The sequence below is a fragment of the Muntiacus reevesi genome, chromosome 21, assembly GCF_963930625.1.
Source record: "Muntiacus reevesi chromosome 21, mMunRee1.1, whole genome shotgun sequence".
NCBI classification, from domain to species: Eukaryota; Metazoa; Chordata; class Mammalia; order Artiodactyla; family Cervidae; genus Muntiacus; species Muntiacus reevesi.
The window spans coordinates 9,944,153-9,957,487 of record NC_089269.1 but is presented as its reverse complement, the minus strand read 5'-3'; the positions used below and the strand labels follow the sequence as shown (position 1 = coordinate 9,957,487).

At 41.6% G+C, this 13,335-nt stretch overlaps 1 protein-coding gene across 3 annotated transcripts in view; it reads right to left on the bottom strand.

Moving 5' to 3' along the window:
- Positions 1-10,106, bottom strand: part of ZBTB11 (zinc finger and BTB domain containing 11) — a 33,138-nt gene extending 23,032 nt beyond the window's left edge. For 2 of the 3 annotated variants that reach the window (XR_010660199.1, XM_065913614.1), the window contains exons 1-3: positions 9,495-10,106; positions 3,643-3,878; positions 2,586-2,817 (exon numbers count right to left, since the gene is read on the bottom strand). Coding sequence is in view for 2 of the 3 variants with exons in the window: in XM_065913614.1 (XP_065769686.1) it covers positions 2,586-2,817; positions 3,643-3,878; positions 9,495-9,819 (793 nt within the window). In the remaining variant the exon portion in view is untranslated. The remainder of the gene's footprint in view (positions 1-2,585; positions 2,818-3,642; positions 3,879-9,494) is intronic. The other variant, XM_065913615.1, reaches the window with a different exon arrangement.
- Positions 10,107-13,335: the final 3,229 nt, after the last annotated feature.

The following is a 13,335-nucleotide window of genomic DNA, read 5'->3' as shown; positions in this document are numbered from 1 at the left end:
AAACTGGGTTAACATTAGTAAACCGATAGAAAATTTCCCACATTAACAGAATGAAAAAATAAAGATGATCTCAACAGACACAGAAAAAGTAAAGTGGTAAGTCCACATTCATTTCAGAGGGAATTTCCTTAATGTTAAAGGGGGAAAAGGATTATCTATTTAAAACATTTACCAAACAATATATTTCACAGTAAAAAAAAAAACACAAAAAACACCTGTTCTTTAGAAGGGGAATAAGTGAAGTCTTTATCACTACCTCTGTCCAACTGCTATCTTTTTTTGAGGTTCTAAGTGGCACCGTAAAGTAATGGGAAAAAGTTAAAAATATAAGAACTGGAAAGACAGAAACAAAACCATTACTATTAGCACATAATATATTTGTTTTATATGAAAAAGATCAAAGAATCTATAGGTAGATGTCTGAATGACTAAGGTAATTAAGCAACACTACTATATTTAGTAATCAACAATTACTAAAAATAAATCAGAGATTATATAATTTTAAAAAATTGTAACAGTATCAAAAAGTATAAACTACCTTATAATAATCTAACAAAAGATGTGCAAGGAAGCTCCCTGGCGGTCCAGTGGCTGAGACTCCATGCCCTCAATGCAGGGGGCACGGTTCGGTACCTGGCCAGGAAACTAGATCCCACGTGTTCCAACTAAATGCTCACGTGACACAACGAATGGTCCCACCTGCCACAACTAAGACCCAGAGCAGCCAAATAAATAAGTGAATTTTTTTTAATGTGCAAGACTTTTATGGAAAAATATAAAGCTTTATTAATTCAACATAATTCCTATCAAAATACCTTTTTCTTCCTTTTGTGGAAGGAGATAAGCTGCTTTAAGTTTATGTGACAGAGCAAAGGGTTCTGAGTAACTAAGATCCCCAGAGCAACCAAGGTGTAGACTTTCATTATTATTATAAAGATAAGGTAATTAAGAGCACGCAATAACAGGGGGGAAGAAACAACCAAAAGACCACAAAAAATGCAGAGTCAGTACCAAACGTGAACATTTGTTCTTTAAGAAAATTTGCAAGGTGGATGCGTAGAAGAGGAAGTTTTCACTAAATTCTGAGACAAGTGATCACAGTAGGAAAAAATGAAATCAAATTATTTATCTCACACCATTAAAAACATTCCAAACAGATTAAAAGTTAAATATGAATGAGAAAATATAAGACCATACATGAAAGTACCTTTATGACTGAGTAGGGAAGAAATTTTTGAGAGCATAAACAACACTGAATTCAACAATATTAACGTAGGTAATAAGAAAACAGATGTATAATTTATCATTTATTAATATCTACATGTATCTGACAATTAGTCTATTTAAAAATCAAAGATTTTAATAATGCTTGCTATTAGCTTACATCATTATTTGCTGAACAATATGTAAAAATAAGCATATGGAATGAAGAATAACCGAGGTATTTTGCTGAAATAATAATAGGATGCTGTGCTGCAGTTATCTGGGAAGTAGAGATTTCATTCGCTATAAGCTGCTGAGAAACGAGAAGAGAGCAGCACTCTTCTTTCTGCTTCAGGTGCAAGGAAGATAAGGAAAACACTTCAAAGCTAATATATCAAGGCTGTACTTATGGTAAGTTTTATTATTCAGATGGCCCAGAATAAGATGTATTTTCTCCTCTGAATCACCAAAGGAAATATCACAAATCTAGAACATAATCCTCTTCTATGCTTCATAAAAGCTTTTGCTCATCACTGTATCCCTAGAGCCCGGCCAGTCCCCTGCACAGAGTGGATACCTGAGACATCTTTTTTAGTAACTGAACATACAGCACTATTAAGAAAAAATATATGAATTTACTTCCCAGAGGTAGATAAAAAAGGATCAGTGGCTAACCAGGTGAATATTATATACCTAAATAAAGTCACTTTTTTGTTTCAGAAAGGGGAAATGACAGTTCACACAGTGGTGTCACTTATTTAAGAGTTACAGCAAAGTAACTGTATAAGAAAACGAATAATAAGGTTACCTATTTTACTGCTTCCTAAATTTTCACTTGTTGACTCCTAAGCCAATATATAAATTCTCATGAGGTCGAAAGAAAGTCAAATTACTCATATACAATAACAATGATAATTTAAAAAAAAGACACCTGGAATTCTGATTATTCTATATTGACCATGTGGATTATCAAATCTACATGAATGATGATTAATCTTAAAAAATGAGAACAATAGACATATAGAAGTGCTTTATAATTACATGTCCCACACGTAAGATTCAATCAGTCAATTTAAAAATAATATATGTACTTAGTATAATAACTTTGGTGTAGTTACGGATTTCTCTCAAACTGTTTTAACAATGTAAACCCAGAAATTCTACTAGTGCTACCATGTCTCGCCTAACAGGCAGTGATAGGAAATGACAGGCTTTTCATATATCTACGTTGGAAACCTTTCTAAAAGGAAGGAGCTTACAGTTCAGCTTAGTCTGGTGCTATAAATGGGCTTCTTCCACTTGAGCATAGATTCTAAGTTTGTAAGATACACACGCCCCTCTTCCAGTATGTACTTCAACAAAGAGTATCAGAAAATTCTTACCAGAAAGATCCACCACTGCCTCGTGACTGGAAACAGCTCCTTTCTCAATAAAAAGATCTCGAAAATATTCACTATTAGCTGACAGAACAGATTTATGAGCTTTGTACTCTTCTCCTTCAATTAACAAAGTAACGTCACAGAACTGGTTAGAGAGCCTCTGTTCGTTCAGCTGTTTTAAGACAGCCTGACAATGTTTTGGAGAAGAACGTTTCACCACTCCTCTGGTGTCAACCTATCAAAATAAGTTGGAGACCAAGAATTGCATTATATATCATTTGTATTCTTACCCTTAACAAAACTTAAAACAAGACATATTATTCACTTGTAAAAATTCCACTAATACGAATAGCCCAATATTCTTTATTACCTATGTATTTAAATAAAAAGATATGCTGGTCTCACCATCTTCTGCTATGTTTGCTTTACTTGACCCAATGAAAACCTACATCTCATTTCCTACTGCTTCCTTTTATTAGTCAGAAATTTATCTGATAATGTAAGATATTAATGCAGCCAAAAAACAAAGACCTAGCCAGTTTGACTTTACCTTGCTGCATGACCCACAGACTGCTTCCAGAAATGTATTCTGTCTACCTGTACCAATATACCAATTTTTAAAAAGAGGAGGGGAGGAATAATTAAGAGCAAATTAACAAGTTACATTCTTAGGAGAAGAAACAACATGAATGTTTATGATTAAGGAAGAGGCAGGATTAGCAAACACTTAGCACACGTACTGGTGGCTCAGATAGTAAAAGAATCTGCCTGCAAGGCAGGAGGAGACTGGCGTTCGAGTCTGGAAGATCCTTTGGAGTGGAAATGGCAACCCATTCCAATACTCTTGCCTGGAGAATTCCATGGACAGAGGAGTCTGGCAGGCTACAGCCCATGGGGTGGCAAAGAGTCTGACAGAAGTGAGGACTAACACTTTAGCACATGTAACCATGTAACAGTCACAGAGCCCATAGGGAAGCAGTTTTAGAGGCTTAAGAAAAAACACTATAAATACTAACACACTAGTTACAAACGTAAAATCTGAATGGAAAGCTCCACTTACAAACACAAGTTCGTGTTTGGATACTGGCTTCTTTTTCGCAGGCTTGGAAGCTGTAGTTGGAGGCGAAGTGAAGTTGCTCAGGTCATCCTCTGATTCATTACTTTCTTCCCCAGATTCAAGATCTAGTCCCAATTCTTCCAGCATTTCTGAAGCATCCGATATAGGACGTGAGCGATCTAGTTTCTCCTGGCATTTGCTACATTGTTTAATGTAATCTTTGACTTGCTTTAATATACCTACAATGAAATAAAAATTAACTAGTCAGACTAAATTTGATACTGCTCTCATTTGAAAACTAAAGATTACACTGATTAATCTTTTTACACTAAATGCATATTCAAGTACATGTGTACACACACACACACACACACACACACACACACACACACACACGCCCACAATGTAGAGTGAACTCTTTAAGATAAATTTTTACTTCAAAGATATGTTACAAATGACAATCTGTTTCCATGCTGATAGACTGCTTTGTTTACTCTTATCATCCATTTACTCACCATAAAAGGATTATGCAGCGCCGCCCATTTCCACTTGAGATTCAACTCACTTATGCAATAGTAACTATACGAAATTGTCAACGTTCAACTGCCTTGACCTTTATTAACAGTAATACTGTGGTTCACGCTAATAACGCCCCCGTTTACGAACATGAGGCCTGACCATGCTTTGGTCAATGGAATATGAACGGACATGACGGATGTCATGTGTCATCAGAAGCTTTAACTCCTTGTCCCCTCAAAGGACATTCAAGTGCATGTGTACTTGAATGTGTACTGGAACATGCTATGTTCCAGGGGGATAATGTCCTTTAGCCTGAACTGCAGATGAAAAAAAACAGGTGGAGCAAATCTGCAACCTGTGCAGGATCACAACCAAAACTTGTAATGGGTGTAAAATCTCATCTTTGAAAACAGAGATTTTAGGGTTTTATTAAACAGTATACACAATCTTTGAACTGTGGTGTTGGAGAAGACTCTTGAGAGTTCTTCAGGCTGCAAGGAGATCAAACCAGTCAATCCTAAAGGAAATCAACCCTGAATATTCATTGGAAGGACTGATGCTGAAGCTGAAGCTTCAATACGTTGGCCACCTGATACAAAGAGCCAACTCATAGGAAAAGACACTGATGCTGGGAAAGATTGAAGGCAGGAGGAGAAAGGGATGACAGAGGATGAGATGGTTGGATGGCCTCACTGACTCGATGGACATGAGTCTGAGCAAGCTCCAGGAGAATTGTGAAGGACAGGGAAGCCTGGCGTGCTGCAGTCCACAGGGTTGTAGAGACACATGACTGAGCTACTGAACAACAAGACACAATCTAACAAAAGTTGATTATACACAAACCATTCACAAAACCCTATTTTAAATTTCAATTTCCAACTCAGCATGCTGGGGGGCTGGCGGGGAGGAGGTAGGAAGCAGGGAGGAATACTTTACATGCACACATACCCTCTCCATCACACTTGTAAGGGAGGACCACCAATTACCTGTCATTCTACAGACAAGGAAAATGAAACCCTAAAAGTCAAGTCACATCTAGTAAACTACATAAGTCTGCCCCCAAGAAGTCATGTGGTTTTCAGGATATACTATTTGCCCTGAAACATTTAGCCAGGATGCTGTTTATCCATCCCTATGGCAGAAACTTCTCCCACAATCCCCAAGTAAAACGCAAATGAAAAGACTTGTTACCTAAAATGATACAGAAAGTGAAAAGTGGAAGTCACTCAGTTGTGTCCAACTCTTTGTGACCCCATGGACTATGCAGTCCATGGAATTCTCCAGGTCAGAATACTGGAGTGGGTAGCCCTTCCCTTCTCCAGGGGATCTTTCTAAACCAGGGATCAAACCCAGGTCTCCCGCATTGCACACAGATTCTTTACCAGCTGAGCCACGAGGGAAGCCTTATATTGTAAATTCCTGAAAAGTTTCAAAATGACAAATTATACTAAGTTCCTTGCATTTCAACTTTCAGACAGTATTTGAGTAAATTTCTCAAACTGTATTTGAGATATTTAGTAAATATGTTTCCCATACTTACTAAAAAAAAAGTATACACTGGATGAAGAAATTCAGAAAATTATACTGATTTTATAGCCATACAAATGAATTTCATCATATTAGAAGCTGAGTTCTACAGTAACCTGTTAACATAGAAATCGGCCCAATTTATTTGTTCACCATCCCCCACCCAGAATATAACAAGAAATATTACAGTTAAATACAACTTTTCTAAGTATTTATGTGTGCACAGATAAGAGAGGAACAGAGGTTATAGTCTAATTTCTGAAAATATTAATTAAAGTCAATAATAAGTCTACAACTGTATTAGATATAGCAAGCAGGTTGTAACAGATCGATAATAAAGGGGTTAAAATGAAACAGTTCTGAAGACGAGTGGCTACGATGGCTGCACGACAATGTGAATGGTGTGCATTTAATGTCACTGAACTGTGCACTTACAAAAGCTCAAAGTGGTAAAAGGACCCATGGGTATGTGAGTGGGAGAAGAGATAGATGAGAATATATATACGGAAACTTCCAAGTCCAAAATAAAGATGACAAGAAGAAACAGCTTTTTCTAATTAACTTTGGTTGTATTTCAAAAAAATTTTACAATGCTACACAGTTCAGCATATTCTGCATACAGCGGACATTTTATTAATATTAATCAAACTAACACCAACTGAGTTCAAACCACTGGAGAAACTACAGAGAAAGCCCTATGAACGAAATGAAAACTACTGGGACTTCCCTGGGTCCAGTGGTTGAGAATCTGTCTTCCAATGAAGGGGAATCCGGTTAGATCCCTGGCTGTGGAACGGATATTCTACAAGCTGCCAGGGAACTAAGGCTGCGCTCCGCAACTAGAGAGCCCACACACCGCAAGGAAGACCCTGGGCAGCCAAAATAAAAATTAATGAAGAATGAAAAATACAAGCAGACGTTGCCCACACAAAAAATGATTAATTACTGTATGAGAGTGGGTCAATTGTCCAAAGAAATCAACCTGTTTCACAGGTCCTTTAACTCAAGTGTTGGTGCTCTGCTGGGATCATTTTAAATCCAGCTTTACAGATTCAGGGACCTGATCTCTTGAGCTTGCCTAGAGGTGATTAAGCTGAATCTGACTCAAATTAATCACTGAAAAGACATCAACATATTTGAGTGAGTATTTTCATTTTGAGACTGCGTAATTACCACAAGGGGTAGAGAACTACTTTATGCAGGACAATTAGAATCCACTGACCAGCTTTGTGACCATGTTCCAAGTTACTAACCTCTCTGGGCCTGTGTTATCATCATCTGTAAAACGTGGATAAGAGCACTTACCTCAGAGTGTTACAGTGATAAAATGTCAGTAGTTCTAAGTCACTTTGAAAGTGTCTGATATAAGGTAACTAGTACTAGGACGTAAGTGTTAGACATTTTGGCCCAGATGCTTCTTGCTGGGGGCAGGGAGAGGTGAGTAGGCTGTCCTGTCCTGCATGCTGTGAAATGTTTAGGAGCATCCCTGCCTCTACCCAACCAGAGGTCAGCCAACAGCCACCCCACAGCCACCACCACCAGTTACCACAGCCGAAAGTCTCTGGACACAGAGGTCCTTTGGGAGACCAAACTGTGCAGGGTTGAGGACCGCCGCTCATTCTAGTTGATCTACCAGAATGGACAATTTGCTCCTGTCAACTGTTCAAGAACCTCTCCCTTCCCCATCAGTGGTGAGGCCCAGAGTACTGGCTCCTATTTCTAGCTCCTTCCTGTATTAGTCATTCAGGCTTGTTTGCTTTTTCCTTCCAAGTTACAAAATAGTTACAGCTGTATTTACAGAGACCCAGTTCTTGATGGGTTTTCAAGGATTATGCCCTCTTTTTCTAGATTAGATAATGGCAGCATTGCTTTATCCCCATAGAACAAGTCAGTTCCTTGGGTAGAAAGCTCTGTATATAGCTAATTTAATCTATTACATGATTTTGCTAGCTTAATATTTTTTCCTACTAATTCAATTTTTTCTTCACATTCTGCATTCACTGTAGATCCCCATGAGTCAGCATTTGACAGAGTCAGGGGAGTCATTTATTTTGAAACTCCAGCATACGATTACAATATAGAATAAAATATTAAATAAATTTGCTGTATGTATGTTAACATTAGACACTGAGTCAGCGTTTTTCACTGTGCTCAAACAAGTGAAGCTGCTAGAAACTGGCCCAAGTACCAGGATATAATGGCAGTGTTTACCAGGGCAGCATTCTGGGAAAAGCAGCATAATTAACGAATTCCAGTAAACTATCCTTGACTCTGAAATGGTTTTTTTCTTGGTATCTACATTGATCAAGTCTTGTTTGCTCCCAGACAGTCTAGAGAACTTTGAATATAAATCTGAGAGTCCATTTGCAGTGCATGACACATTAAAAACTAATAGTTAAAAATGTTTGTTTTATCAATATCAGTTCAAGGTCAAAGGATGTTTATTTTTCTCAATATATAGTTTTGGTAATTTCTTTTTTCTTTTTAGCTGCCCTGAGGGGCACGAATATGTACACATGTATATGTATACGAAATTAGTGCTCAGCACTACACTTGCATGCAAAAACTTGACCTGTATTATCTTCAGCTATAATTATGCTAACATGCCATAAAATATTAAACCTGAGACGTTGTTCTCTCTCTAAACAAATCAATCTTAACAAACTGCAGCATTTATTTCGTATTATTCCTTCACAGTTGTCTCTTTACAGGAACTTAATTTAGATATTGGTTTAAAATGCAATATAAATTAAGGGAAAGCACTTTAGAATACAGAGCTGGGCTGTTTTTGAAAACACCAAAGCAGCAAAACGAAATATTCAATAAATTTCATAAACTGAAAAGAACTTTGAGAAACTATTCAGTCGTCGGACTTCCTAACTCACAGGTAAGTTATCGTAGTTAATTTCTGTAGAGCCACACGGTATCCTTCCTAACAAAACCTCTTCTATAGGCCTGCAAACTTTTATTAATTATAACCTAACAGTCTGAATACTCATCAACTTTTTGAAGAGGGCGGTAAAAACCAACCAACCAACCAAGGGTCCGTTCTCTCCTTCCCTAACCTGGCTCCCAAGGAATCAAACTCTCTAGAGTCACACTCCCCCGGACCACAACAATCACAGAAACTGCATCTTTTCTGGGTTGACGTAGTGCCTCAGTTTCCAAAGCGCTCTTCACAATATCAAAGGGAAGAATATTAAAATATCCAGAATTGAGAGCATCTATTACATTACTATCCTAAAAACAAGGCTCAAATGATTGGTCCCACAGTGGAATCACTGCTGCACAAAACTGCATGATTCCTTATTCACGGTACACGCGGTATGTGCTATGCGCGGTATAGCACAATCATGAACCCTGGTAAGTAGGTCCGCAAAACCTCAAGTTCACTGGCCGACACGCTTAGGGGAAGGCTTCGCAGAAAGCGGCTGGGCTGGGGGCGGACCACGCTACCCCCAAACCATCAGCGTAAACAGGCGTTTAAAGCGCAGCATCCGCAACGGCCGCCCAGAAGCTTCCGCGAAGGGAAGGAGCCGCCTCAGCCCGCGCGGCCGAAGGAGGCGGGCCCAAGGCAGCCCGCGCGTCGCGGCCCCTCCCCGCGGCTGGTCCGGCCCCCGGGGAAGCCCCCTTCGCCCCACCCCAGGCCAGGGCCCGCCCCCAGCTTCCCCGGCCTCCTTCCTGTGGGAAGTGCGGCTCCTTTCGCGTCCCCCACCCTCTGGGCTCTGCCTGGCAGGCGCTCCGCCGCCGGGCACAGGTTAGGCGAGGTCGGTGAGCGGAGTCCGGGGGGAGGCTGCGGGGAACCTCACCCTCGCGGATGCACCGACGGGCCTGCCTCCGCCTGCGGGCCTTGCCTGGGACCGAGCCGCCAGCCCGCCCGCCCTCTCGCCGCGGGCGAGGTCGTACCTCGCCACCAATACGTCTTGGACAAGTCGTGCCAGGTCTGATGCTGGGTGTGGTGAGTGCCGCCGGGGCCCAGGTGCGCAGCCTCGATGAGCCCGCGGCGCCGCTCGGGCTGCAGCACCACCTCCAGCTCGGCGAACGTCTTGCGATGCCGTTGCCGCCGCTGGTAGTACAAGGTCCCGTCCCGCACCACGTAGCACGCGGCCGCCTTGCGGATTTTACGCTTGACATTGCCCTCGGTTCCTGGCGCGTACGGCTCGCACTCGTTCGTCAGGTAGCGCAGGATGGCCTGGTAGCTTTCTTCGCTTGACATCGCTGACGGCGGCTCCCTGAGGGTGCCTGTCAGCGGCAGGGAAGGAAGACAGCGCACTAGCTCCGGGCGGATGCAACAGCAGCGGCGGTACTATGGGAAGGACCCGTTGTGTCTACAGTGAGTGCTCTTCGACGGCGCCCGCAGCGCTGAGGGAGAACGGACGAGTCGGTAACCAGGAGGAACTGCACTTCTCCAGCGCGCGGGATCCACTGGCGACTGACAAAATGGCTGCTGCACCACCGGAAGTGACGCAAATCAAGGGCAGTGGGTGAGGGAGCTGAGCCCTGATTGGAGCACAATGGCTTTCTGGCTTGATCTAGCCGACTGAGTGACGTCAGGACTGCGGGCGGACATTTTGGAAGCGGGTAGGCCCTTCCTGGGAGAGCCAAGTGGTTTTGAGCAGACATATTAAGTCCTGGCAGCTTCCCTTTTTTTATTTTCCCCTTCTTTTCCTTGCTCTGAGCACGTGTAGGAGCCGCTAGGCAGTTGTTAACCCCGGCTGATACCCCAAGGTGCAAAGGAGTCTTCTCCGTCTGCGTCTTGAGACAACCGAAAACATACAATATACTGAGGTCTATAGCCACTGAATTTAAGACCAAATAAGTCCTTTCACTTGGAAATGTAGTTTCCTGTCAAGTGTTAACAAAATTTAAACCCATCCGTGGTAGGAGTTACTGTAGTTTCTAAGCTATTGCTGGTTCCAAACTACCCGTGGATAGTCGATATTTTCTGCGGTGATCAGCTTATGTAGTGAAGATTAAGTCAATCATGTTGTCATAGGGCGGTGAAGAGGAGCTAGCACTTGTTTTTTTTACAGCTTGGGGGAGAAAAACACTCCGTTTTACACCCAACATATACTGAATGCACCAAAGGCCACGGCGATTCGAACTGCACTTTCCAAGGTGAGGTGTAGGTCCTATGTCAGATTTTTCACTGGTAGACTGGAGCCGTCGCCCTGGTCATCTCTCCGTGGGTTGAGTCTGCCTCGCAGTTAGGAGACTCAGGCCTAAGACATTCCAAACCATCCGGGGTCTGGCACTTAGGTGCTTTACTGGAGTCTGAAAACTCCGAGCCAACCCTCTCCTGACCCTGCAGTCGCCGAGTGAGGGGCTGAGCTCTGCGGAGACAGGTGAGGGCCGATTGCAGGTGAAAGCAGTGGGCTCAGAAAGGGGGGTACACTCGGTCTCCAAGGCACTTGGCCAGTGGGGACTGCAGCAATTAGCAAACGGCATACTTAAGGCACTTGCATATTCTGGCTGTAACTGTGAGCTCCCAGTCCCTGAGGCAAAATACAACTAGCAGGCCTGGGGTTTACTTGAAAAGTGAAGTTGCTCAGTCGTGTCTGACTATTTGTGACCCCATGGACCGTCGCCTACCAGGCCTCTCCGTCCATGGGATTTTCCAGGCAAGAATACTAGAGTGGGTTACCATTTCCTTCTCCAGGGGATCTTCCTGACCCAGGGATCAAACCCAGGCCTCGCGCATTTACCCAGGCCTCGCGCTTTACCCTCTGAGCCACCAGGGAAGCCCCAAAGAGCTAGTGTTTGAACCCAAGGATTCCGAAGTTCATGCAGAGGACATGAACCACACTACCAAACAAGAGGGTTTACTTAGGGCCACTCATTTCAGACCACATTTAGGGGAGAGAGGCATTAGAAGGTGGAGACACATCCCTCCCCAGAACGTTTGTCCAAACCCACTCTCCATGGGGTGTGTCTGTTTCAGTGTTTTCGCTGTGAAATAGACGTCTTTTAAAATGATGTAAATAGATTAAAATGTTAAGTAAACAATTTCTGGCCGACCAAGAGAAGCTAAGTTAGAAATAACCTCTCATGCCAAACACAACCAGAGATTCTCCTGTGCCTTGGAGCCAGTAGAGAAGGGTTTTAATTAAATGTTATATAAGTGGTCCAGTGGTCTTACTGAGAAAAGCTAAACTTGCTGTCCTATTCTCATAGGTGTTTTGGGTTTCCCTGGTGGCTCAGATGGTAGAGAACTTGTCTGCAATACAGGAGAGACCCATGTTGGATCTCTCCGTCAGGAAGATCCTCTGGAGAAGGAAATGGTAACCCACTCCAGTATTCTTGCCTGGAGAATTCCATAGACAGAGGAGCCTGGCAAGCCATAGTCAATGGGGTTCCCATGACTGAGTGACTAACAGTTTCATTTAGTGTTTATATCCTCCTAAACTTTAAGCTATTCATGACTGAAAGATAATCAGAATAGGGCAGTTCTATTTTCAGATATTTAAGACCAGAAAAGCAGTGCTTTAAGGGGACATTTTATTGTGTTGAAAAGTAAGAATATGTAGCTCTATATTCATGTTGAGTATTTTGATTGACCTTTTTTCTTAAAATTTCATTTAAAAAAATTACAATAGGGACTTTTTCAGGAGTCAAGTGGTTAAGACTCAGCCTTCCCAATGCTGGGAGTGTGAGTTCCACTCCTGGTCAGGAAGCTAAGATCCCACATGCCACAGGGTGCAGGGGAAAAAAAAAAAATTTAACTCTCAAGAGGATGTTGTTTATTTCTTGTTGTATCCTTGCGACTTAAAAGTGATGGTACATTGGATGATATAATTTTCATAGATGTGCAAACCTCTTAACACCAATTATGATTACTATTTTTCATATAACAATTACATAATATAGTAACTTGTAACTTGATCATCAGCAGGCTACTCAAACTTAAGGACAGCTCTGCCAGACTCCCAACTCAAGAACTATTTTTTCTAAGAATACTCAAGATCCTTGAGTATTGCATCCTTGGGGGAATTCCATGGCAGTCCAGCAGCGAATTCACTTCTATAGGCCTGGGATTTCAATCCTTGGTTGGGAACTAAGATGCCAGGAGCATCACACCACAGACCCTTCCTCCCTACAAAAGTGTAGTCTTCATTTAAGCTTATTTTCTGGAAGTGAGAGCAGATAATAAAGGTGAGTTTTAAGTAGCTTTAGCTCAGCTATAAGAAAATGGTTAAAAGTTGAGATACTAGAGAACCAAAGGCATCCCCAGTAATGAAATGTGTCTATCATGGAAAAAGGTAGTTTAACAAGAAAACCACCCATTAAAAATGCTTACTTTTTGCTAACAGAAGTGATAGGAAAAGAAAAAAACAAAAACGCAATCTTTTAGCAATCAACCTGGACTACAATCTATACAACAAAATGCAGTCTAAAATCTACATAACGCAACATAATGTGTAATGTGTCCTTACAGCCTCAGGTGAGTAAGGACTGCATTTAACCATACAGATCTTATTTAGAGATAAATATTTAACATCTCTCCATCTAAGAAACTTATATTAGGAGTAATAGGAGGCACTATTCCTGAGAAATGAACTCTTTAAAGAATACTTAGCTCTTAAATTCTTAACTGCTCTTACAGTGTAGGCCAAACATGCCTGCTTTAAGAGTAAAAATTCCACCACAATC